The sequence below is a fragment of the Solenopsis invicta genome, chromosome 3 (genome assembly GCF_016802725.1).
Source record: "Solenopsis invicta isolate M01_SB chromosome 3, UNIL_Sinv_3.0, whole genome shotgun sequence".
NCBI lineage: Eukaryota > Metazoa > Arthropoda > Insecta > Hymenoptera > Formicidae > Solenopsis > Solenopsis invicta.
In genome coordinates this window covers 19,054,109-19,080,085 of record NC_052666.1, presented here as the reverse complement: position 1 = coordinate 19,080,085, position 25,977 = coordinate 19,054,109, and the positions used below count along the sequence as shown (strand labels likewise).

Genomic DNA, 25,977 nt, shown 5'->3' with positions numbered 1-25,977 from the left:
GAACACAGACATATTGTAGAAATTGGAAAAAAAAGGTTTACTCAAATATTTCGAACTTTGACTGATATAACTCTTTCGTTTTTCACTTTAGCGATTCGATCCATTATGATAAAAGTTCGAATTCTTCGGTGGGCTATCAGAACAGAGATATTAAAGAAATTCGCAAAAATAGTTTTACTCAAAGATTTCGTACTTTGACTGATATAACTTTTTCGTTTTTCACTTTAGCAATTTGATCTATTATGATAAGAGTTAGAACTTTTATGGGGCTAACAAAACTCGCAAAATATTGGCGAAATCCGCGAAAAAAATTTACTTAAAAATTTCGAATTTTGACTGATATAACTCTTACGTTTTTGACTTTAGAGTTTCGATCCATTATGATAAAGTTAGAACTTTTAACGACCGTGTTTCGCGCACGGACGGTCGACGGTACAGTATCGGGCGCAAAAGGTCGCTTGAAGGAATTAGACGTTTCTTAAAGGTAGAAAATATCAACGTGTTTATTCTACTAGACATTGTTACATTGACATCGGCGGTTGTACGGATGCGATACAGAGACTTGTGTCCAAGCGCGCGGACGAACGCGATACAAACATGTAGAACTTAAATTTACGAGACGCTCGGACGGACGTGACACAAACTTAAATCTCCTAGACGCGCGGACAGACGCGATACAGATATCCAGATTTAAATCGGTTAAGCGTGCAGACGGACGTAACACAGAAATTCGGCTCGGCGTAGTCTATATACACGGGAATCTATTTACAGGTTCACCTGTCGTGCGAGACGCGGTTCGTGGAATTTTGTCTCGTGTTTTTCTGCGAAACCCGGCGGCCTTGTTTTTGTGGCCGTGACGTTCGTTGGTAGCGTTGCGCTGGGATCGGTGAGCGCGGCGCGTACACGGATCCGTGTATCCTCGGCGGTTCGTATGCGCGGCCCGTCACGAGGCGGTTAAGACCGCGAATGTTCGCCGGAGGACACCTCCTCACGCCAAGTGCGCTTGATGGAGGCACGGAGCACCGTACCCCCGTACGTGAGGTGGCGTCGGACTCGTGAGGCGGGACGGAGAATCGCCTTTGTGTCAAGTGGCTTGACGGGGCCCAAGTGTTCTTGAGCCCAGGTTGACGAGTCAGGAAGCGGTTCTAGAATCGGACTCGGAAGCGGCTGCCAGCTAAGTAACTTAGTAGAGACCGAGGCGTTCGATCTCAGTAACAACCTGGGGAGACTTCTGTTCGGCGGACCGGCCAGAAGCGGATCAGGTCCCTGCCTCCGGTGAACGTCGCCTTATATACCCGAGAATCCCGGCGAGGGAGATGCGCGGTGCGTTACGGCGGAGCGGTCCGGCGGCAGCATCCCCGCCACTCATTCTCGGGTTTCTCGCTTCGGACCCCGCTCGCATAGCGTGGCTGCGGAACGAGAGCGCGGGAACGAGAGCGTGTGCGCGCGAAGATGAGAGCGCGGGAGCGATCGCTTGTTTGCTCCGATGTTCTTATATTTACTAGGCGCTATTCGCCGTTTAACTGCCGTCCGGCGGATGTTCGGCCGGACGGTTCGGACGGTTAGGCGGTCCGGGGGGGAGTCGGAAGGCGGTTCGTTACACTACCCCTTTATTTAATAAGGCCTGAACATAGAGGCCTACATGCCCTCGCTTGGTAGCCGCTGCGATGACAGCTCGCGGCTGGCCCTCAGATGACCCGTGCGGTCGAATAGCAGGCGTCATCGGCGGTGGCCTGCTCTGGCGGTGTACTTGCGGCTGATCCAGACGGCAAAGTACGGTACGTCCACCACGACGCCGGGGGCAGCTTCGACTGGTATCGGGGGTGGTGGTACGGGGCCGAGGACACAGCTGGGGCTCAGTGTCGGTCGTGGCGGCTCGCCGGGTGGAAGTGCAATAGCTTGGGGCACCGGGGGCGGTGCGCCGGTGAGCCAGAGCAGTTATCGTGCGCGGCGGTGGTCAGCCGGCGGTTCCCCTTTCAAGCCTGGGCGTGCGGGGTCGTATGCTTCTACGGCGGTGTTTTGCGCCTCGACGTGCGCGGCTAGAGCTTCGTACGGCTCCATGTCTCGTAGCGAGAATGAGCTGGTGGATCTTTGGCCGCCATCGTGCCCCTCCTTGCCATCGATGTTGACGTTTTTCGGGAATTCGGCGGTGGCTGTTGTCGCGCTTCCTAGTCCGGCTGGTAGCGACTATTCCGTGTCGGACTCGGATTCGCTGTCCTCGTCCATGACGTCCGGGGGAGGGGATGGCTTCAGGTCCTGGATGTGTATGTGTCGATACCATCGCCCCCCCGCGCTCCGGCGGTCTACGATCACCGGAGAGATTATTCGCCGCACTTGTAGCGGCCCTACAAATTTCGGTGCGAGCTTTGCATTAAAGGCCTCTGCCCGGCGGGACAGGGGGTGGTCGCGCTTCCAGACCCACTCCCCTACTTGCGGTCGCCACGCGCGGCGGCGTAAGTTATAATACTTCTCCTGGCGCTGAAAAGCGCGCGCAAGTTGTATTCGAACGATTTCGAACGCGTCTTGTAGCCGGCGCTGTAGCACATGCGGCGCGCGTGGTTCGTCGTGACGCTCTCGCTCCTCGGGTCGCCGCAGCTTGCGACCGTGATTTAAGAACGCCGGCGTATGCCCCGTCGCGTCGTGGGTTGCGGTGTTGTAGGCGAACTGCAACTCGGCGAGATGATTATCCCATTTGCGGTGATCGCGATTGACGTATTGCCCAATCATGGTCTTGACTGTCCGGTTCGTACGCTCGACCGGGTTGCAGTGTGGGGCATACGTCGGCGTTAAGCGGTGTCTTATTTGGAGTGCTCGCAGTAGCTGGGTCAGTGAAGCCGAGCGGAGTTGCATGCCGTTGTCCGACCAGATTTCTTCTGAACAGCCGTGGCGCAGGACAACGGCTTCGGTTATCGAGGATATGACGTTGGCGGCGGTCGCGCGACGCAGGGCGCGCATCTCCAACCACTTCGTAAAGCGGTCCTGCATCGTGAGCAGCCACGTGTTCCCCTTATTCGAGCGGGGCAGCGGACCTACTAGGTCAATTGTGACGTGCTGCCACGGTTGTGTTACTGCGGTCGGGTGCATCAAACCGGCTGGTCGGCGTTGATCCGGTTTGTGTGCGAGACACGTCCGGCACTGGCGGACGTAGCGCGCGATTTCCCGGAACATGCCGGGCCAATAATATTGGCGCGCGATTCGCGAGATCGTCTTGGCGATACCGAGATGCCTCGCGGTCAGCTCGTCGTGGTACCTCGCGAGGATCTCTGCGCGGTGTTCTCGCGGAACGTACTCCTTCCATTGAGTGTCGCTGGGTGTTTCGGTAAAGTCCAGGTCGTGCAGTACGTGACGGTATAGTCGGTCGTTCTCTATTCGAAAGTCGGGGTCGTCGGCGGGGGTGTTTCGCACGGTTTCTCGCCAACGCTGGTACCAGTTACACGCCGTTTGCGAGGCGGTACTGCAGCGGGATAGCGCGTCCGCGACCTTGTTGAGCGTCCCCTTGCGGTACTGGACCTCAAAGTCGTATTGCCTGAGCTCAAACGCCCAGCGACCGATGCGACCAGTCGGGGAGTCTAGGGTCTGTAGCCACTTCAAGGACTGGTGATCGGTTATCACCTTGAAGTGGTATCCCTCCAAGTATTCCCTCATACGCCGTATCCCCCATAGTACGGCGAGACATTCGAGTTCGGTCGCGCTGTAATTGCGTTCGGCGGGGTTAAGTGTGCGGTTCGCGTAAGCGATGACGCGCTCTCCCTCGGGGAAGTATTGCGTCAGCACCGCCCCCAAGCCGGTCGCGTTCGCGTCCGTTTGCAGCACGAACGTCCGGTCGAAATCCGGGCAGGCGAGTACCGGTGCGGAAGTGAGCGTGCGTTTTAGTTGTTCGAACGCCTCTTGCTCGTTCTTGCCCCACGTCCAGCGCGCGTTTTTTCGTGTTAGCACGGTGAGCGGCGCGGCGACGGTCGCGAAGTCCTGGATAAAGCGCCGGTACCAAGACGCTAAACCAAGGAACTGGCGGATCTGTCGTACGGTCTGCAGTGTGGGCCAGTTTACGATTGCGGCCGTCTTATCGGGGTCAGTCCGGATACCCTCTCGGTCGACGACGTGACCTAGATATTTTAGACGGTCGGTGCAGAATCGGCACTTTTCGGAGTTAATTCTCAACCTTGCCTCCCGGAGTCGGCGGAAGACTTTGCGGAGCGTGGTCATGTGCTCGTCGAAGGAGCGACTAATGACGATGATGTCGTCCAGGTATACGAGGACGCGCGGCTCGAGTTCGGGACCGAGTACGGTGGACCGTGGCGGGAGCTGAGTGTAACCCGAACGGCATCACGGTGAACTACATCAACCCCCGGCCCGGTACGGTAAACGCGGTGATGGGGCGGCTTGCGAGTGTCAGGGGTACCTGCCAATACCCGCTTTTAAGGTCGAGCATCGACAGGTACTGCGCGCCCCTTAAGAGGATGCTAAAGTAACAGAAGAACTTCCTCGACGTCGGTCCTACAGATCACTGTAGATTATTTTTCGAGCAAGACCAGGCTATTGCTCTTTGTCCATTGCATAGATCTGTCTTTGTTTTTTGATTATTTCGCCATCTGCGAAAAGTCCTATCAACTACTGTTGGGCTCCATATTGCTCTGTTTATGACAGTTCAGCTTCGCTGAGCGAAATATGCGTGTGGTAAAAGCACATTAGCGTATCTTTTTTGTTAGGCGTTCAATCGTAACTTTGCAAGGTCAGTGTTATTCGTGCATGTTTTCTGAAGGGTGCTCTACTATCATTTTGTACGCACGAGCTACACAACTTCTGTATTAAGGTAAAGTTAACTTCAGGTGACGGCTATACGAGTGAATTTTTAATGATTTATTAAATTTTTGTTCGATTTTCTTATAAAATTGACCTGAGCACCCTTTCTTTTTACGGGTATTTCAATTCTAAAAAAAGTTTTTGTGATTCTGTAAAGCCAATCCAAAGATATTTAATGCACTGTAAATGTCGGTAATTCGTAGTACTTTAGCATCCTCTTAACAATGGTGGACAAAGTTACAGTAAATTGGTCTTACGATTCAGCATCCCATCACATGATGTTTTGCAATAGTTCTGTACAATAAAATATTAACAAAAAATTAAAAAAATGACACTTCATTAAAAACTGATATAAATAATAAGAAATATGTACATTAGAAAAAAATATTCAAATAAATTAAAGTTTCTTACTGAGAAGTGTACGTAGAACTTGTTTCACCTGCTTCATCTATACATCATATGAGTAATATCTACATGAGTAATATCGTTTAGCATAAGAGACTGATACAACTCTGATTCGTCAGTATCATAATGCGGAGGTAAAGTATCGTCTGCATATACTTTTACTGTAAGCTTTATCTCATCCTGATGAACGCCAGTGCACAAATCACTTAGGTATCGCTATTTAAATACGCGCTATCATTATTACATAAACAAGATGATTGGGATAAATAATTATATATATACTTACAGTAGGATTGCGAATTGACGTTAAACTAGGAATTAATTGTTCCGTAGGAGAAGCTCTAACTGTGGAAAGAATTCTATTTTTAAATATTTCACTTTAGTAATTGCAGTTGATTCACCCGACTCTTTTATTTTATTGTATAATCTAAAAAAAGTGCATATTTTCCAATAAAAATTAAAGCCACTAAATGTCTATTTGTATCTCAATATATTCTTTTTACCTTCGTATTCGTTGGCAAGTTGGTTCATCACCGTGAATAATATTTAATGTCGCAACACTTCTAAAAACACACTTCACTGTTGCAATAACGCGAAATCTTTTTTGGGATAAAACTATATTGATATTTCTTGGGATTTACAGGCGTTCAGTATTACTTCTTTTGGATTTAAATGCCAACTAGAATCCTGCGCCGAAAAAGTCTTCTGGCACATTTAAGATCAAGTAGGACACGATTCAATTTTTATTCGTCCTCTGCTATTCATGCTTTGCAGCTTTTCCCAGCTCTTCCTGCGTACTGTCGACGTTACCAGGATTGCGATGCGTTTATCGGTGTGACGTTCAACCGGCTGTTATCCTTAGGCTTGATCACGTGTGTAAATATAGGTCCTTTGTCATGAACGCGGTAACGGCTTCGATCCTCGATAAGCAATTCGTGAAACGAACGAATTAGCGGTCTCTTATCGTCCACGTGTACCCCACGTGGCTGCGGTCTGGGCATCCGCGATCCCAAATGGGCTTTAAATGATAACTTCCATTTGATTTTGCAATTTAAATTTGAAAAGTCTTGGAGGTCACCGACGATTAAACACGGACTTGAAGATCGCGACATAATTTATTATCCTGCTGATGCTTTATTGTTTAATCAGAGAGAAGACTTCTTCTTCCTTTTTTTATTGGTACCCGCCCCCAGTAATTCAACAGGGCGGGAACAATTTGATACAAAAACAACTGGAACAGCAAAGCTCAAAACGTCAATTTTATTATTGATTGTGGACAAATTTAATTATAAAAAATAAAATTAGGAAAAAATACTTACGCTCTCCACAAGGACGAGTTGATAATTGCCCTATATGTGCTTTATTTAATTTTTCTACCTCTTTTCTGTATAGCTCATTCATGCAATTCACACGATCTATCTTTATATGCAATTCAACATCATCCTTATATCGTCTATGTGCCGCGGTTTTCTGAAAAATAATTTATAATAATAAATATTTGCCTACTATAAACATAATTATAAATAAGTTATAAATTTTAATAATAAAAATTATTTAATTTATTAGTTAATTTCTACTTGATATTTCTACTTCATTGTCCGAAAGAAATGTAAAGTATAAAAATTGTACCATGTGCATGCTAAGCAATATATAAATATGCACATCGCATTTTCCTTTATTTTTCTTTTTTAAAGATAACTTAATATTATCTAAAAAATTACAAAATTGAAGCATAGCTCTATTAATTTTATAAAATATGATAAATTATGTAATAAATTAATAAATCGTGAATAACAAGGGACATTAACACTATTATATATTACTATACGTTTGAATAAAATATCTGCTTTTTAGGAATTAAATGCATTTTACAAAACAATGTTTCTTATTACAGATACTATATTTCACTATCATGTATAACATTTTGCAAAAGAATTGTGTGTACACATTCTAATAAAAGTTAACTGTAGAATTGGAACTTAACGCGCTTACAGCCGTAGGCTCTGAATATACAAAAATATATCGCATTGTTATTGCATATATGCACTCGTTTCTCTTTCTGTGACAAAATGAGATGCAAAACACATACATCTTATATGCTACAACAATTGTGTCGTACATAGTAAAGAGACAAAACGATTCAGATCATATTAATAAAATATTTTGATATACAGCATCATTAATAATAAAACGAAAACCAAGACTCGATTACTAAAAAGTTTATTGACGAAATAAAACAATTTACATATCGCTGTTCGCTAAAATAATCTAGAAAAATGAGGATCCGGCTGACAGGTATGTCTAGAAATAATCGAGATTTCTCTTTGTTATATGAGATTACATTTTTTGAGAAAAATAAAATCGCAACTAAAAATTCTTGTCATCAGGGATCGAATCTGAAACCTTGAGCATAGTTAACGTCTTACCACAGACGTTACGTCGCTAATTCAAAATCATAATTAAAAGGTATGATTTTTTTTATCTCAATAATCCTCATATTTCCAGTTACAAAATAAAAATGATGCAATATATCATTTCGTGTATTTTAATATATATATATATTTTGAAAATATAGTGGTTCGTGTTTTTGTGTGCACATTGGAAGCCCATTTCTTTTTAAAGAAAGAACAAGAACGCGAATAAATACGTATTTAAAAGAAATTTGTATGTTTGCAGAATATTTTATTACAGTTATACTCAGTTGGTAAAAGACAAAAAAGGCTCAACTTCCAATATGTAATTGCACAAAATATAATAAATTTTTTTTATCAAATGTCAATTCTATAAATTTCAAGACGCATTTCAGAAAAACATTTTAAATATTTTTTTATATAAATAATTGATTAAATAATTAAAAACAAATTGTAATTTTAATGACAGAAGCATACCGTAATTTCTATAATCATCGTTGTAACATTATTAACAAACTGCATAATATTAAAGAATTAAACATTTTCAGAACATATAATAGAAACTTAACTAAAGAAACTATTATACATTTATCTATTAATTTCTAACAAAAAAATTTGTGTTACGATCATATTTAACCGAGTGATTTTCTAATTCTGTCGTAATATCACATTCTTCTGCGACCTTTATTGCACAATTTCATAGTTGTGTGTAAATCAATAAACAGTAATTTATATTAATAAGAAAATATATAAATTTCTCAAAATATATTTTTACTTCTTTAATGTTGAGATATAAAAGATTTCTCAAAATATATTTTTACTTCTTTAATGCTGAGATATTAAAAAAAATTAATATAATGGAAGTCTTTTAAAAATTATGCAATAAAGGGAGCATTAATATAATCTCTTTATCATAATGCTTGCGATATGCACAACAAATATGTATAAATTTCACGAAATTCTCCAGGAAATTCAGATAAAATTTAAATTTACATTGGAACAACAAGCATGTTATGATGAACAAGTGATACAATCCTTTGAACAAGTACTTATGTATAAAATACGTCTTATGTTACGTCAATGTCATTTAATATTACCTGGTCGAGTATATTACAGACAATTCAATCTCTTTGAACCAAATTGAGAAACATATCTATTAGTTGTTCTTAAGTAAAATCGAGAGAAAAAAATATACAATTAACTTGATCGACAGTGATATATACACCTAATAATTAAGACATATATCTTAATAATTAAGATCAACGTAAAGCCCTTCATGATCACATTAAATTATATCGTATAGAGGAAAGATATTTATTACAATCCATTGCGCGCTTTGGAAGAGAGCGTAGCATATCGATCTTTCTGTATCAATAGTTACATTAGCAGGAAGAAATCGCGAGTACCAATATTTATTTTTTACTATTATCAACAATGTAACATATACAATTCCATCATGACAAAGACAGACAGATTTAAAGTTAAAACTTTTTCACGTGTTCGCTACTTTTTTTAATGAAAAAATACTTTATATAAATTATTATTTAAACGAATATTTCATAATTAGCCTGCACCAATGCGAAACAAATATTGCATAGATAAAAATATTTGTACATAAACGCTACGCGATTGGTCCAATCATAATCAAACCAATGACACACATATATTTCTTTATATTTTTAGCACTCCTTATTATAAATTGAATATCGTATTGATATATTCTCGCTCGATAATTAAGACATCTCGAGTTTCCTTTATTAATTTTCTTTTTGTTTTATAATATTATTGTACACGTAAAATATTCTTTATATTTAGGCAATATTTTGTATTTTGTATGTAAAAGGTACGAAACAATTTAAAAAAAGGACAAATTTCGTACAAATTAATCACAAATAATTGGACGTTTTAATACTAATATCATAATATAATTTTCCGGCATATAATTTTTAAGTATCACTTTCAGGAAGCGCATTTTTTGTAACTTAAGATTTAGCAATGGTATAGGCAATCGACAGCCTACAAATTTGTTATAGAAAAAATTTCTTCAGTTAGTTATCGACCACATCTTTTTTAATATATTTATATTTAGATATAGGAGAGTGCTTAGTTCCTATCACATCCTGTAAAATTTTTATTCTTTCTTGCATAATTTTTATGTATAAGAATTTTTGTAATTGGCTTTATTTCATCTTTACACATGTACTCGTTTTCATATTACCCACTAGACTCTGAGATAATCCTAATAAAGTGGACCTTCATCTGCAGATATGACCGGTTCCTCGTCGCTCCAATCGCTGATTGCTAATCCTACTGATCCGTGGAAACTCTGCGACCTCGCTACTTGACTAAAATCAGATATCAGTATAAGATGTAGTTGAATTATGAGCAAGTAAAGAAATAAGTCTCTTTTATCTTGTTCATACCTCTCTTTATCGAAGAAAAATAGAAAAACTGTTAACGCATATTTACATCGCGTATTATTGCTAAAGCTAAATTCGATCAAATCAAACGTAATCTCAAAATTAGATAAATAAAATGATTAGATTTCTATATATATTTCAGATTAATTATATTACTATAATTTCTCCGTAAAAATAAGCATGGTTTTTTGATTGTCTGCTAGAGCGCTGTAAACGAAATTGGATAGGTAATAGATAAGGTGCAAAAGCAACACATTATTAAAATGGATAAACTAATGCAAAACACAAGTACAGTATCTCTTCTATTATTCTTAAAATCTTAATTCAGAAGAACTTAGAGTTAGTGCTATACAAAAAACAAGCATTTGTGTCAGTGTTTTATATATTTAAAAGTGAAAAACATCTATTAAGTGTATCTCTTGATAAAATCTATATGAAACAAGAAAATGTATGTAAATACTCAAACAAGTTTGTACCATACCGCTTGCTTGTTTTGCCACGTTATTTTTAGATTATCGATCACTATCGGTCCTAACAACAAAATATAACAAGTAAAAATAATTATTTTCTCCATTAAATGATAATATATCCTAAACATTGCAAAGAATCAAGAAACATAAAAATTTTTGAACCTTTGCATTGTCTGGAGAAATTCGTACCACCTCTTCTCTTAAAAATTGAAATTAACGACTTACCTCGGTGACAGAGTTGCATTTTTCTTCGCCAAGCCGGCTTTTCTCCGTCCTTCCATAGCTGCTTTCATAGGATCATAGCTCTTACGACGTTTCCAATTTTGCATCTCGACTTCCCGTACATTTGGCGCCGAGGGCTTTTTTGGTTCCTTTGGTTTACTTTTAGGCACCTATATTCATAGATATATTTATATGTTAAATACTAATGTATGTATTTTACTGTTAAAAATAAGAATGTCTCACCTACCATGCTCAAACCTCTGTTAACTCGCGTGCTAGGTCGTCCAGAATCTGTTCTATTAATACTGGAAAGCGACTCTGATTTACTATGTGCATCATGCGATAAATTTTTCGCTTTATTCACATTGGAAGACATAGGTTTTGTTCGTTGCAAATCCAATTTTGCTTTACGGAAACTAAAAAGAAAGAAGACAATTAGATATTATATTAAAAGATGTTATCAAAATGTAAGAAAAGAAAATCATAAATGCGCACTTAAATTCCTTGTTGTATTTAGTGTTAGAGATCGGAGATTGTGGCATAGGATGCTGCTCGTCACTGCTCTCCGTATCGCTTGGATGGCGTAATCCTTTCGATATATTCTGATGCAGGCTGTGACTCGTGTCTTCGTCGCTCTCATTATCGGAAACAAGTGGAGGACGGTATCCCGTCATACGAGCGGACATCGCGGATACAACATTCTGAGTTGTTTGCAGATAAGACGAAGTTTCTAAATCACTGTCGCTCTCCTAATCAATTACAAATTTTATACAGCTTTAAACATATGATTATTCGTTATAGCTTATTGAAATCAATAAGTAAATGTGTCAATAAATAACTTTAATAGTTTAATTATAATCCTCACATATATATAAATGTATTTTGTATCTCAATACGTACCAGCTGTGGACTACTAGGCGGTGGTACTTGGTTGTCCTCGTAACAGTAATTTAATTCATTATCCGACCAGTCGTTGGCTAATGAGAGAGCACCTCCTGTACCGTGAAAACTTGCTGATCTCAGCACGGAACTGTCATGGCTGAAATGCAAATCGCTTTTTCCAAAACTGAAATACTACTTTATTACTCGTGCAAACGTTCCATATGTTTCCATATACTTACTTGCCAGAACCGTCTTCAGTACTGTGATGCTTCTTTGTACTATCTATTAATTTTTTTCTCCCTTCAGCCGCTGCTTTCATCGGATCGTAACTTTTCCGCCTCTTCCAATTTTGAAACTCCACTTCCTTGGACGTAAGAGAGGAATTACTTCTGCCGGACTTTTTGTGATCTTTGCTTGGCTTCTGATTCGTTTTCTGACTACCGGGAGGATGCTTAAGAGAAAAAAAGTCTATATTTAAAAAATATCTCATAAATAAAATTATTTCTCAGATAGATGTGATGCTTACATGAGTTGGTTTTGAGGCTCTCATACTAAATCTCCCGGTATCGGTCCTAGATATAGACGGTGCTTTGAATTTCGTTGTTTCCGGTTTTTTCGATGACTCCTTACTGTGAGCTCCGACGCTGTTTGTGCGAATACGATGATAATTTTGTTGCTTGTTCACAGGTGCTACAGTCTTAACTTCGGATTGTGCTCTTCTACGCCTTTCTTCAGGGGTTGTATTTGGCGTTGTATCGGATTCACAATTTAATCTGTAAATAATATATAATAATACATTCCAATTTAATTTTCTAAAAAAATTAAAGCAGAAAATTCCTGAAATTCTTATATTTTTTTAGATATAGTATTTCTGCATAAAATACCTTGCTCTTCTTATGCTGAAAGCTCTATTCAACTTAATTCCAGACGAGATTGGCATCAGAGGAGATTTTCTTTGTTGTTCACCAGTTTCGCTACTGCTGTCAGAGGCAACAGCAGAGGCATATTTTCCTCTCGATATTCTGTCAATTTCGCTACTATTGAAACTGCTGCGACGCGATACGAGATTCTGCGACTTCATGTTTCTAATGCTCGCATTACTTGATGATCTTTGTATATTGAGATGCCGCTGAAACTCTGGACTGTTTCGTAGGATGCTAGGCGTTTTAATAGGCAAGTCCTTATCAAAATAACTAGTTCCTTCATGATAGTTCGTAGTGCTGTTGGATTTTCTCAACATATATGGGCTATAAAAGTATTAACATATGTAAGACATATCAATCACTTTGAGACTAATCGTTGAATCGTTTCAAAATTATATGTAATATATGAAAAATATAGATACCTATTTTCTACGCATGTAAAATATCCTATATTTGTCGCTTGTGACTGTTTTGCCAAATGTTTAGGTCTTTCCAACATAGGGGAATTAAGAATCTTCGCTACAGCAGCCTTACGAGTAACAATGGGGCTATTAGTCAATTTCGGTGTAGGTGGTCTGAGACGACTTAAAATGGGACTATTTGTATTCTGTTTAAAGTCTTCCTTATGCTTCGCGCTATTTCTTCTGGACGTATTAGGTTCCGCGGTATCAGAAGCATATTCTTTCCTATTATTAAAGAAACATGAGATTTTAAAGTGTAAAAGAATTGAATAATAATTGATATAAAATTTTACATTGGTAAAAACTGTTGCAACATAATTAATACTAATTATCATAATAACAATTAAGTTATTAAAATGTGAAATAAATTATTCACCTATCTAGAGAGCTACTTCTTCTCTCAAAATGGAGAGGCGACAAGATTTGGGACGGGCTCTTCAATAATTCTACATTGGTATCAGCAGTCTTCGATTTGGCTGAACTTAAATATTTTCGGACGCTTCGTCTATTTTCGTTGTTGTTCGCTCGTCGAAACAACGATTCGGACAAACTGCCGCGTCTAACTATGGTATTATGTACAGGTGTACGTTGTGAGCTGTTAGGCGGCGTATTGTAACTATTGCTGGTATCATCGTCGGATTCCCCACCGGAGTCTATAATTTGATGCTGACTTGAAACTAAACCGAGCCTTTCTTTTATTCGTACGTACGAATCTGTATCCAGATTGCTGTCAGATGACTGTTCCTGTATGCGCGAAAGATAGAAATATTTAAATAGAAAAAAAAGAGAAAAGCCATAAGACAATTAAAAAAATATATCATTATAAAGATGTCAAATTTTTAATTATCAAAAAAAATAATTATTAAAAGAAATTATATATAAATATAAAAATATTTACTATTCTATAAAAGTTTTATTTTCTCTAAATTTTATATATAGATATTTTATTTTTATATATTTGCAAAGGCGTGATACATACATAACGATTACGTGATACTCGTTGAGATCTAGCATGAATTGGAGATGGTATTTTTGTGGGACTCAAAGGCGGTGTACGACCTGTCGAACCGCCTATTATCGGAGGTAGAGAGTTATGCTCCGCTACTTGAGTGGCCCATTCCGATATCCACGCGTTATTATCGCGTGAAATACTCATCTGTAAAATGATATTGTACCATGAACATCTGTGCATATTACCGCGCGTGCGGGTGCTTGTATTATCTACCTTAAAATTATGAACATATGCCTCATTGCTTTCATCCTCAGTTAAAACACCAACACTGAAAACCTTGTCGATGTCCATTCTCGCTTTCTCTTCGTCGGTATAGTCCTTGTGAATCGTATACGTTCCAGCCTCGCTCACCGCACCATCGGAATTAGCGTCGACATTGCTGACGTTAAATACATCTAGATTGGTATCCCCGGTATCATCCGCGTTTAAATCCATCGTGTAATCGACTAATTGCTCTCTCTGATCACTCGACAAATTGTTCTCCCTCTCATTCGTATTCTTTATATTGAAATCATCAGTGAGATAATTCATGTTAGACACTTTGTTGTCCTCTACATTGTTTACCTCCTTGCATTCGTGATTAATGTCGATATACTCGATGTTCTTCGTGTATCGCTTCTCATTTTCGTCGTCATCGTAATTGCTAATCTGAATACGACTTAAATCATTTATCGTTGCAGACCTTTGAGATGTCCAATATACATTTTCGTTGGTTTCCAGTTCTAAAGAAAGGCCTTGAGGAGACAATTTACTGTGACGTAACTCATCGTCACAGGACCTTGTCATTAAATACTGTTTATTTTGATGAGAAGGTTCTACTGGTTCATTCGTAGATTTTTTTGTGCTAGAATGTGCTTTCGAAGAATTCTTGACACCTAAAATAAACAGTTCAAACCTCAATGAATATCAAATATAAGAAAAATAATAAAATTTGTCATTTACAAAAATAAATATGTATGCAATTTTCTTAATTTAATGTTTAATATCTGTAATTTGGAAGCAATGCATGTTTTCTGAAACTCTATTTTAAAAATAATAGAGTTATCACAAAAATGACAATAGAATTATCAATATTTATTTAATATTTATTTTTAAAGGAAAATTACATATAATTCCTAACATGGGAAGGGTATGACATCAAAATTATTAATGTGTCAGCAAGCTACATCATTCAGGATAGGTAGAAGATACTTGTAAGGAATATTAAGTAGCTTGAACAACATGACTTCACCATGACTCATACATCACAGTTCAGTACTGCCAAGTATAGGATCATTAAAGGATTCAGTTTTCTTTATCACACTGCAGGACAATATCATCATTTACTATGATCGTCTTTTATTAGAAGCGTAAGAATCTATTCTGTCTCAATGTATTTCTGTAATGTAGTATAATTTACATAGATATGCACTATAAATATCTTTTTAAAGTAATTGTAATTTAAAATAAATAATTTGTATAAGATTAATACTTGCGATTGAACACTTTTACCCACGCTGACTCTTATTAGTCTAATTTCCAATTACTAATTGTTTTAAATTTCGTTTTCTTGAACTAATTACATAATTGCTTTTTTAATTTACATTGGCTACAAAATGTGTCAAAACACTTTTTTAAACTTTACATTTACAACTTTTGGTATCATTGCGATTAACACTGTAGATAACTCCAAAGCGAGTCGAAACGTTTTTGTAATTTAAAATGAATTAATAATTTATATAAGATTAATACTTGCGATTGCGCATTTTTACCCGCGCTAACTTTCATTAGCCAATTTCCAATTACTAATTATTTTCAACTTTTTAAATTTATTGATTGATCATAATCACAGTTTCACATGCCGGTGCATAGTTTAACAGTTGGTTAAAGAAGCCATTATTACCACTAAAAAATATACAACTGAGATGTTCGCAAATTTGTCAACAAATTATGATTCATTCAAAACCTTTACAAAGAGATTATAATAATTGAGTTAAAACGCCGATAAATTTATGAAATATATGCATATAAAAAAGTATCAGAATCATAAAATAATTTTAGCAAAAATTTCTTTTTTTTTTTTCAAATAATCCTTGATTTCTTCAAGCACATTACAGTTTTCTTGAATTCATCATCGTTTTTAGTCGACAAGAATTCGCTAATTGCGATATTTGGATACAGTTTTTCCACTTTGCAGAATGCTTTCTCTTCTTCTCAGTTTTTAGATTAGTTTTTAGACTTGTAAAAATAATCCCTTGGCATATTCTATAGTGTATGCTTTTTGCAATTTTACACAGATATAGAAAAGAAACTGCAGTTTTAACGCTGGTTCCGAGCAGCTTATTTAGAACTTTTATAATTGATCTCGATGGTTTATCAATGTCTTCCAAGAAGTAGCAATCAAAATTTAATTTTTAATCAAATTTGATTATAGGTTTTTGACACAGAGAGCAAATGTACAATTTCCTGCCCCATGATCGCATACAAGTTCTCCATATAAAAATGTAATAATAAATTTTATAAATTAACTACTATTTTATTTTAAATATCATATAGTGCAAATTATTTGCTTTTTATATGTGCTATTTTTAAAAGTTAAAATAAAATTAACAAGTATAATATTGTAAATTATTGACTTTTTAAATTTTAAAGTAAATTAATTATAAATCAAAATCAGTTTTTAGAAAAAAAAGGTAATGATAAAAGTGGGATGTATATTTACCTAAATGTTTGAGTCTTTCTGATAATTGGTCAGTTTTTCGCTTTGTATCATCCTCGCTGCTAAAGTAACCCTCCGAATGAGTGCTAGGAACTTTCTGCTTCTGCACCAAGTTTGGAGACAATATAGTGCTCGGCTTCTTTAATTTTACTTCTACCTGAAAACAAATGTATAATATGTTACAACATATACTTTATATAAAATTAATCATTTAATATTGTACAAAGAATACATTAAAATGACAACTCTTCTAACTAATAACTTCTTATTGTATTTTATTATAAAGACACTTGTAAAATTCAAACTATTTGTGTAGATAATAGGTCTGTTCGAGTTGCTTGAAATCTCTAAAAATTTTTGCACTTGAGATGAGATAAATATATATTCGATCGTAAAAAAGAGAGAGACGACAAAGAAATTAATTCAAAAAGGGCAGCAACACGAACAGGCCTAATGAAATTTGTGGAAGACAAATTTTATAAAGTATCTGCTACAAATTTGTCAAAAGAATATTAATAGAAATAGTGCTGCAGAATCTGCTAGCAGAATATATAATGTTTATCAAACTATTCTTTGAAAATTGAAGATTGTGAATTGAAAATTAGAATTCAGTCAAAATAAAACTGATTAAAATTAAAATTATTTGATCAAATTCTAATTTTTCCAGTTTAAAATCTCTAATTTTCAAATAGTCTGACACAGAATTTGACTAATACATTCCATTTAAATAGTTACAAAATGATTCTGCTAGCAATCTGCTATCAGATCTCTCAGCAGACCTTACTGGCGGATGCCAATCTGTTACCATACTGTGTTGCATATTTAAATATCTATTTATGCGATATAGACACATAAATTAAAAACAATGTTTTTGGTACCTTGGACGTGGACAGGTTCCGCCTGTGTCTGGCGTTGTACCTTTCAAACAGGTTCTGATACCTCGCCGTGTCCACCTCCTTGTCACCGAAGTCGATGGTAAAGGCTAATGGGGTCTGTGGTAAGCGCGGGCTATCCGGTCGCGTCGCGCTCCTTGCGGGCTCCTCGTGCTTCTTCTCCACGTCGCCGCCGTCCCCGTCGCTCGTTGTCGGTTGCGCGTCGACAGACCCCTTGCGCGGCAACGACTCACCGTGGGTCCCGCCCGAGCTAGCGTCGTCGGGCGAGTTCGCCGACGTCGAGAGACGAGCGTCGGCTACCACCTGGGACGCCTGCGCCACGTCCATGTTCATTGCCATTTAACATGCCAGCCGTAAACATCCGCGGATGGACGAATAGATCATACGGGCCGCATACGGTTCCCCTTTACTCTAGACGGGTAAACTCGAACTACGCGGAGCCACTCCTACGAGCGGCGCATTGCGAGATCGCGCGTGCCGAGTCGAGTAGCCGCCGCGAGTTCGGTGTCACGCGAAAACAATGATCTTTCAACGACGAAGTTTCTGACTCGAACGCGTCGACACAACAGCAGGTGCGTCTATCGTGCGTGTACGCCATTGACTATCGTCATCGCCTTGCGCCCAGCTGTCATTGACACCGCCGACGACGACTGACGACGACTGACGACGACTACGACGACATAACGTCTGTGAGAGGGGGGGGGAGGAACAGATGGCAACCTTTGCGGCATCCGCCGATAACTGTCGCTCGTTCAAAAATCTTCAAATCCTTTCTTCTGCGTTTCTCCTTGACTTCTGCGCGGGTAAACGAAGCGTCAGAATGACGAAATCGAGTGAGAGCGATGCACGATGAACGAGCGATCGTTATGCAACGACTTTTACCGGAAAAGCGGGATGGTACACGTACGGTTTGAGAATCTGCATCGTGGTTACTTCGCGGAACGATGCGCTTGTAATTATCGGCACGCGCATTTCCCGCACGACGTGCCTCCTTTATGAATATCTTACGTACATTTTTCTCAATCCTCAAGATGCACTCTGTGCGATTTGCACTATTATTTCTCGTCTTATTGTTAGATTAATTAATTCGAAAAATTTCCCTGTCAAATAATTACCTGCTATACTTTCTACATTTTCTACAATATCGACAGACGAACACAGATGAAAAAGAGCTTTCTCGCAAGGACGAAAAATAGAAAAGAGATGTCGCGACATGTAAATTCGGTCACGTGGACAATGGAAAATATCTGAAAGCATGGCGAGCATGTGGCGAAGGTAGCCGGCGTGTTTTTAACGTAGTGTTTAAATAATAATTTTAAGTCGCAACAGCAAAAGAAAGATGAAGGAATCTGCGAAGGTATATTAAATTTTATTACTACATTTTATTTATTTGTCGTGATATCAAGTCGAGCTTCGAATTATAACCTCAAGAAGATTTGCATTTGTTGTGTAGTAACATTTATTAAAATTTTTTTGTGATACCTAAATTTAAATATTTCCAATCACCAGACAATTTTTTTAATTGTTTTTAGATATTTATTTTTCATTATGACTTTTTTTAAATATTTAAAAATATTTGAAAAACGTTGCTGATTGCATAGTCCACTTATATACATATATTTTAATTTAAAAATATTCCTATTTGATGTATGTTAACACTTGTATGAAAGGAAATGAAAGAAACAATGTTTGATAAATAATTTTAGTTAAACAAAGCAAAGAGCAAGGAGCGCAAGGTGAACTGTACCATTGAGAGTGAAGACTCGATGAATTCTGAATCTGACTTGATGAATTCTGAATCCGATAATAAACATACAGTGAATTCTGCAGTTGATGAAGAGGATTTAGTTGACTCTGAATCTGATTTGAGTGCTAATCTGATGGAAGATACATTTGATGATCTAGAATCTGATAATGCAAGCTTAGTGGAAGATACAAATGATGGAGAAGATGAAGTAGAATTGGACAGTCATGAGACTGAATCTCTTATAGTGAATCAAAAGAAGAAGAGGAAGAGAGTCACGGATGAGTTAAATGAGGCAGTGCCTAAGAAGAAGAAGTTTGAAAAGAATCTTTACAAACAACCAACAGTCGAGGAACTCAGTCAACTTAGGGAAACTGAGAATTTGTTTCATTCAAATTTGTTCCGACTACAGATTGAGGAAGTTCTCAACGAAGTGAGACTCAAAGATAAATATAAAGCAATATTTGAAATTTGGTTTGATAAATTGAAAGCAGCAATTGAGTCTATCAAAGAGACTGAAGAAGTTCCGGTTAGTATATATGGTTGAACTGCAAGATACGAGACAATAAAATTACATCTGATTTATTATATCAATTTATTTCAGCTTGTAGATAATAATTTAAGTGATAAATTAGGCATTTACATTCCCATGCCAGATGTACCAAATGAAACTAAAAGCGTATTCAAGTTCTTGAAGCCATCTAATATTATAGTGATTGGATCTTATCAGGCGGGATGTATTCTCGGACCTACCGTCACCGTAGACATAATGGTGGAGATGCCAGCCAGTTTATTCCGGAAGCAGGATTATTCAAACTATTCGTATTTTAGAAAGAGAGCGATATACTTGGCGTTTGTATCATCGGTTATAGGAAGCGATATTGCAGAGAGTAAGAGATTTATCGGCGACAATCTTAGGCCTTTCTTGAAGCTTTGGCCCAGTGGAAAGTTGAACAAAAAGGTGGATGTAATAATACATGTATCTGCGCAGGAAACTAGCTTTAAGTTGAACAGATTTCTACCAGAGAAAAATAGTATTAGACCAGCTTGGTTCTTCAATGAGAAGCCTTCAGAAGATGGTAAGTTTACTGGTTGATAGATATCTATTTTTTGCGTTCAGCAGAAAAGCAGTTTTATAATTGTTATAAGATTCTTTAATATATTTATACATTAAAATCTAGTGAGATACAAAGAGCAAAACCAATCATATTAGATCGATCATAAAAGAATCTTATAGTAGTTATTACTTTTTCTTCTGAACACAACTATTTTATAAATCCATGAAAAATTACTGTATGATTTTATACATAAAATATTGTAATATTTTACATATTGTACGTTATCTTTTGTCTGCAGCATCTTTACCGCCCACTCCGTACTACAACTCTCTGATATTGCGCGATTTAATAATGTCGAGGATGAATTCTGAAGTTGCACAATTAATTAAAGAGTATCCAAATTTAAGGGATGGTATAATCTTGCTGAAAATATGGTTGCGCCAACGTGAATTGAACAAGGGATACGACGGTTTTACCGGCCACATCATTACTATGTTTGTAATCTATTTACTACGCGAGAAAAAGCTTAACACTTTCATGAGCAGCTATCAGATTGTACGGAACGTTTGGATTTGCTTAGGTATCTTAGAAAATTGTTAATTAAATTGCAATCTATTCTCTCGTGTTGTGCGAAATATTAATTACATTGATTTGAAATAGCACAGGGAAATTGGTGTGAGAACGGAATTACCATGTGCGAGGATAAGGATAATCACAAACAAGTCTCTCACTATCACAATTACTATGATTGCGTCTTTCTTGATACTACCGGCTACCACAATTTCGCGGCGAATTTGTCAAAAGATACCTTTTTATGGGTACAGAGAGAAGCGGCGCTATGTTTGAAGCATTTAGACAACATACACGTGGACAGCTTTCATGCACTTTTCATGCGAAAAGTGCCATTTTATAGAGCATTTGATCACATTTTATGGTGATTTTTCTAGATTAATATTAATTGTTATCTTTAGAGTACCAGATTCATTTTATTAATTTATTATTTATGTGTAGTTTTCAGAAAAAGTCAGTTTTAGAAAGAATTGTGAAATATAAATCTAGCATGGGAAACAAACTCAATTACGGACCTGATAAACGTAGTCAGGCAATTAAGATACTTTTTGAAGTTTTGAAGAGAGGTCTAGGAGATAGAATTAATCAGTTGTGTGTATTACCTAGTACATATAAGGAATGGGAATGCACCGAGAAGATGCCAGATAGTATTGGAAAACTCGTTATTGGACTAGAATTGAATCCTGAAACATGTTTCAATATTGTAGACAAAGGACCTGAAGCTAATTTACCAGAAGTAAGCAAGTCATTGAAACAATATTTTAATACAATAAAATAAAAAATTAACGATTATGGTATGAAGTAATAATAAATATTTCAAAATAATATTTATGTTACACAAGATATGAAACTTTGTATTTTATTTTACAGGCAGCTGACTTTAGAAATTTTTGGGGCACCAAGTCCGAATTACGTCGATTTAAAGATGGAACCATTCGTGAAGCTGTGATTTGGTCAAAGGGCAAAACTCTCATGGACAAAAGAATAATATGCAAGAAGATAATAATGTACCTGCTCAAAACAAAGTTTAAGATCTTCCCAAAACAATATTTGTATTTCGCGGATGAAATGGAAGATTTGTTAAAGTTGCACAAGGTAATTTCATGTAATCACTATTTAAGAAATACTAATTGAAAACAAAATCCACTTTAATTTTCAATTGAAATTTTACGTAATTCACGATTATATATTTTCAGTACAAAATAACACACTTCGTATATGGAACTGGTGAAGAAGCTACGCTGAAAGTTCTTCAAGCTTTTAACACCTTAGAAAAAAAATTAATGTCGCTGAACGATATGCCTTTGACAATAAATGGTGTGCAAGGTTCGAGTCCGGTTTTCCGATACACAGAAATCTTTCCGCCACTTGCTACCATTCATCGGAAAACTAATGGTGTTACCGAGGAGAATAAGAATTGCTTGAGTCTTTCAAAAAACATTGTAAAATGTCCTAAATATGTTCACGTGCTCGATGTGACGCTGCAGTTATCAACTAGTGGGAAATGGCCCGAAGAATTGGAAGCCATTAGGAAGATGAAGGCAGCGTTTTACATACAAATCGCGAAATGTCTTAGGACGCAGCATGAAGTGATAGTGCAGGCTAATCCGTCTTATCTAGATGTTTATCAGGTTAATTTGATAAATTATTTTATTTTGTACATGTGACAGTATAATATAGTATTTATAATAACGATAATATTATCTATGAAAATATCCTATAGTATGTGCTTCTTAAATATAAAGTTCTTTTTTTTATTAGGATGGATTTGTTTTCCGATTAAGAGTGGCGCATCAAAAAGAAATTGCTTTAATGAAACAAGTCAAGGAGAACGGAGTGATTAAATACAGGGATAATGAAGAATCCATTGAACTGGAAAACAAATTGTTTCATCTACCGAAATTAAGCAGCGCCTTGCATGGGTAAGAACTAATGTAACTCTTGTTGAGATAATTTTTAAAAAGTATTACGAGCATCTATTTTTTATTTTTTGAAAGTGTAACATTTGAATGAGAATTTTGTTTCGTATTTAATCATCAGTATAGACATCTCTTGAATTTTACAATAAGAAACATCGTAATTAATAATAGACCATATAAAAATGATTAATATGAAAATTATACTTATATAAACTTGTGATTTTATATATATTATATATATACAAAGATTTCATATATTTGATTATTTTATACATATCAAAAATTTACCTAGATTCACGATATTGAGGATTAAATACGAGATATGCATAACAATTCGTATAATAGAATCAGATGGAACAAATAAACAAAATATACATTATATTCTCAATTCTCGTTCTTTCAGGTTACATTCTCAACAACCATCGTTCGGTTCGGCTTGCTGTTTGGCGAAACGCTGGTGTTCGGCACAACTATTAGATGATACTCACATACCAGGAGTTGTGATTGAATTGCTCATGGCATCACTGTATCTAGCACCGGAACCGTATAAGCCGGCTCAGACACCTCAAGTGGCATTTTTACGATTCCTGGAAGTTGTTGCGAGAGCTCATTGGAATACCGATCCTGTCATTGTTAATTTCAATGGCGAGATGACCAGTAAGTCAACATCTTAATATATTGTCCATTTTTTAATTTCCGTAAAATGCGTTGTGAAAGAATGGATTGATAAAAGTTGTGATTCTATTAAGATGTATAAAAAAATAACGAACAGAGAAATATTCTTATTTCAAATTCATCTGTATTATCTCTTCTGATTTTAAGAAAATTAATATATAATGTTATGTAAAAATATTAAATTTTATAGATGAGGAAATTGCCGCCGTAGAAACGTTATTTGGTACAGCTCGCAATTCTCTACCACACCTATTTATATCTACTCCTTACGATCAGCAGAAATCCTTGTGGACCAGGAAAGCACCATCGCAGTTGATCTTAAACCGTATGAGTGTGCTAGCGAAGGAATCGCTGAAATTATTCGACGATTCATTGTTCAATAATATGATTTTTGATGTAAAATCTATGTTCCGTCCTCCGCTCTCGGAATATGATTGTTTGTTACATCTAAAGTCGAATATGATTCCTAGAAGATTGCAAGCAGTCGATGTAACCAGCAAAGCAAAAATCATAGATTTACATCCATACAAATTTCACTCCCTTCAAAAAATTCCGGTCGTGGATTTTGATCCTGTGCAATATTTCTTGAAAGATTTAAGAGTAAGTATCACTGGATAATTTATTAATAAACTGCTTTCAAGAATGAAAAACAACTCGTGTCATTGTACGATTTAAATGTTAAATATCTAACAACAACGTTTCTCTTTTATCTTCAGGAGGGTTATGAGAATTACGCCTTATTTTTCCATGATTCTTACGGTGGTACGGTGATCGGGGTTTTGTTTAAACCCACTGTTCTCGAACATAAAGATTTCAAAGTGTTGGACGCTAATTGTAGGAAACTTGACGCCGATGATAAACTCGTCTTAAACATCTCGACGATGATCGAAGACTTTTATATTTTGGGGAGAGGTATTATACGTAAGATTGATATTCTAAACAAACGATTATCTTTGACAATGTCAGAATCGACTACGTAGGTAATACCTACAAAGCTCGAAAATCCTCTCGAGATCTGTGCAAAATATAACTAAAATTACCTTTCTCTTTGCTTTCTTTTTGCTACCTTTCTTTTTTCCTTCTTTTTACTATCCTCATTTACATCACCGTAATTTCTATACTATCTCGGTTCTTTGATTGTCTTGTCAGAGCGCCGTAGTCATTTTGTATTTTATTATTCTATAAAAATATATCATGTTTATTACATAACGAAGATCAGTAATAAATTTCTTTACTTCTAGTTTTATAATAAAATAAATTGTTCGAATTAATTAATAATTGTTGTATGTATAAAATATGTCCGTATAATATATATTATAGTTTTGGATGAACTTGATTTATTTTTCCTTTATTATCTTGTGGCCTACGCTTAATCGCACGATCTACTGCTCGGAATAATCACGCTGTAAAACGGATGTATTTTTAATTGCTTCTCTCTACAATTCAAGGTGGAATTTTACCGCGTGCTAAGCAAAATGTGAATGACGTCTAATAATGTTACATGTGTTTCAAAAGTCCAATATATTTTTTATTTCGAATATTGGATTAAAATGATAAATAATAAATTAATAAATGTTAAATCTCAATAATTTTATCAAAATAAGATTTTAAATGCTTGTTTAAATAATAAAAGTGAAAATTAATTCCTTATGAAAACTCGTTCTTTTTACGTGTAACAATTGCATATTATTACATAATTATTATTTGTTAAACATACTTTCACAGATAAGAAATTATGACCAGATATTAGATAGCGCTTATCATAAAAAATCTGATAATGGCGATTGATAATCTTGTTGATTGGATAAAGCTTATCATATTTGGAATACTTGCAGTTGCCAATCGTACAAAATATTTACTTTACTTATTTAAATGACGCTATTACATCTTTTGATAGATAATATTTTTCATGTATATTTTAAAGTATAATTTTTTATAATAAAAACACTAAAGCATAATTGAGATAGAGAATTTTGATTTTTATGTATTTCCTTTGATTTTTAATTCAGATTAGATTTTTTAAGTATTGTTGACATTTACATTACACTCATCTAGAATTAGTAACGACAGATAATCTAACATCAAAACCGAGGAAATTGCGAATAAATAAGCGCAAATAATGCACAGAAATTATGTCTGAAAGAATGATTTCATCAATTTGCCAACGCAACACAGTAAGTTACTAAAAAAAATCTTGTTCTCACTGTAGTCATGTAGAATTATAAAATAAAATATTAATTCGCCGTCTTTATTTTCATGTGTGTGAATATATTTTAATTTCTTATAGATGACTATAAATGTTTATGTTTATAAATGCATGTAATATGTATTTACAAACTTTTATAAATAAGGCAAAATACAGTTTTCTTAGTTACTAATTTTTCTTATTCTTTTATTTTTTAGTATACTCATTT

At 36.6% G+C, this 25,977-nt stretch overlaps 2 protein-coding genes across 5 annotated transcripts; one reads left to right on the top strand and one right to left on the bottom strand.

The window, feature by feature from the left end:
* Positions 1-7,086: 7,086 nt before the first annotated feature.
* Positions 7,087-17,981, bottom strand: LOC105194521. 2 transcript variants are annotated; one of them, XM_011159465.3, is made up of 15 exons: positions 17,583-17,981; positions 16,708-16,861; positions 14,220-14,881; positions 13,974-14,150; positions 13,371-13,738; positions 12,956-13,219; positions 12,495-12,857; positions 12,137-12,383; positions 11,850-12,061; positions 11,629-11,767; positions 11,224-11,477; positions 10,976-11,144; positions 10,732-10,898; positions 10,518-10,567; positions 7,087-9,961 (listed from the first exon to the last, which is right to left on the bottom strand). In XM_011159465.3, the coding sequence occupies exons 1-14, from the start codon at positions 17,934-17,936 to the stop codon at positions 10,549-10,551; spliced, it is 3,549 nt and encodes a 1,182-aa protein (XP_011157767.1). In that variant the 5' UTR covers positions 17,937-17,981; the 3' UTR covers positions 7,087-9,961; positions 10,518-10,548. The 2 variants fall into 2 exon arrangements, with proteins under 2 accessions (XP_011157767.1, XP_011157766.1); XM_011159464.3 differs by lacking the exon at positions 10,518-10,567.
* LOC105194523 (nucleolar protein 6) lies at positions 15,341-24,608 on the top strand. 3 transcript variants are annotated; one of them, XM_039446451.1, is made up of 13 exons: positions 15,341-15,355; positions 18,749-18,954; positions 19,304-19,870; positions 19,946-20,420; positions 20,698-20,979; positions 21,060-21,333; positions 21,411-21,705; positions 21,840-22,064; positions 22,166-22,600; positions 22,731-22,891; positions 23,292-23,545; positions 23,754-24,163; positions 24,280-24,608. In XM_039446451.1, exons 2-13 carry the CDS (start codon positions 18,937-18,939, stop codon positions 24,541-24,543), a joined length of 3,660 nt encoding a protein of 1,219 aa, XP_039302385.1. In that variant the 5' UTR covers positions 15,341-15,355; positions 18,749-18,936; the 3' UTR covers positions 24,544-24,608. The 3 variants fall into 3 exon arrangements, with proteins under 3 accessions (XP_039302385.1, XP_011157768.2, XP_039302384.1); XM_011159466.3 differs by lacking the exon at positions 15,341-15,355 and adding an exon at positions 18,039-18,169; XM_039446450.1 differs by lacking the exon at positions 15,341-15,355 and adding an exon at positions 18,425-18,549.
* The last annotated feature ends 1,369 nt before the right edge of the window (positions 24,609-25,977 follow it).

Bases quoted from the DNA above. Each gene is read 5' to 3' on its own strand.
- LOC105194521 (XM_011159464.3), bottom strand. From the start codon at position 17,936: ATGGCAATGAACATGGACGTGGCGCAGGCGTCCCAGGTGGTAGCCGAC. The intron at 12,384-12,494 runs GTATTTTATGCA...TATTATTTACAG, and splicing joins TTCAGCATAAGAAGAGCAAG to ATTAAATTGTGAATCCGATA. The intron at 12,062-12,136 runs GTAAGCATCACA...TTTTCTCTTAAG, and splicing joins GAGCCTCAAAACCAACTCAT to CATCCTCCCGGTAGTCAGAA.
- LOC105194523 (XM_039446451.1), top strand. The intron at 19,871-19,945 runs GTTAGTATATAT...AATTTATTTCAG, and splicing joins AAGAGACTGAAGAAGTTCCG to CTTGTAGATAATAATTTAAG. The intron at 21,334-21,410 runs GTGATTTTTCTA...ATTTATGTGTAG, and splicing joins GCATTTGATCACATTTTATG to TTTTCAGAAAAAGTCAGTTT.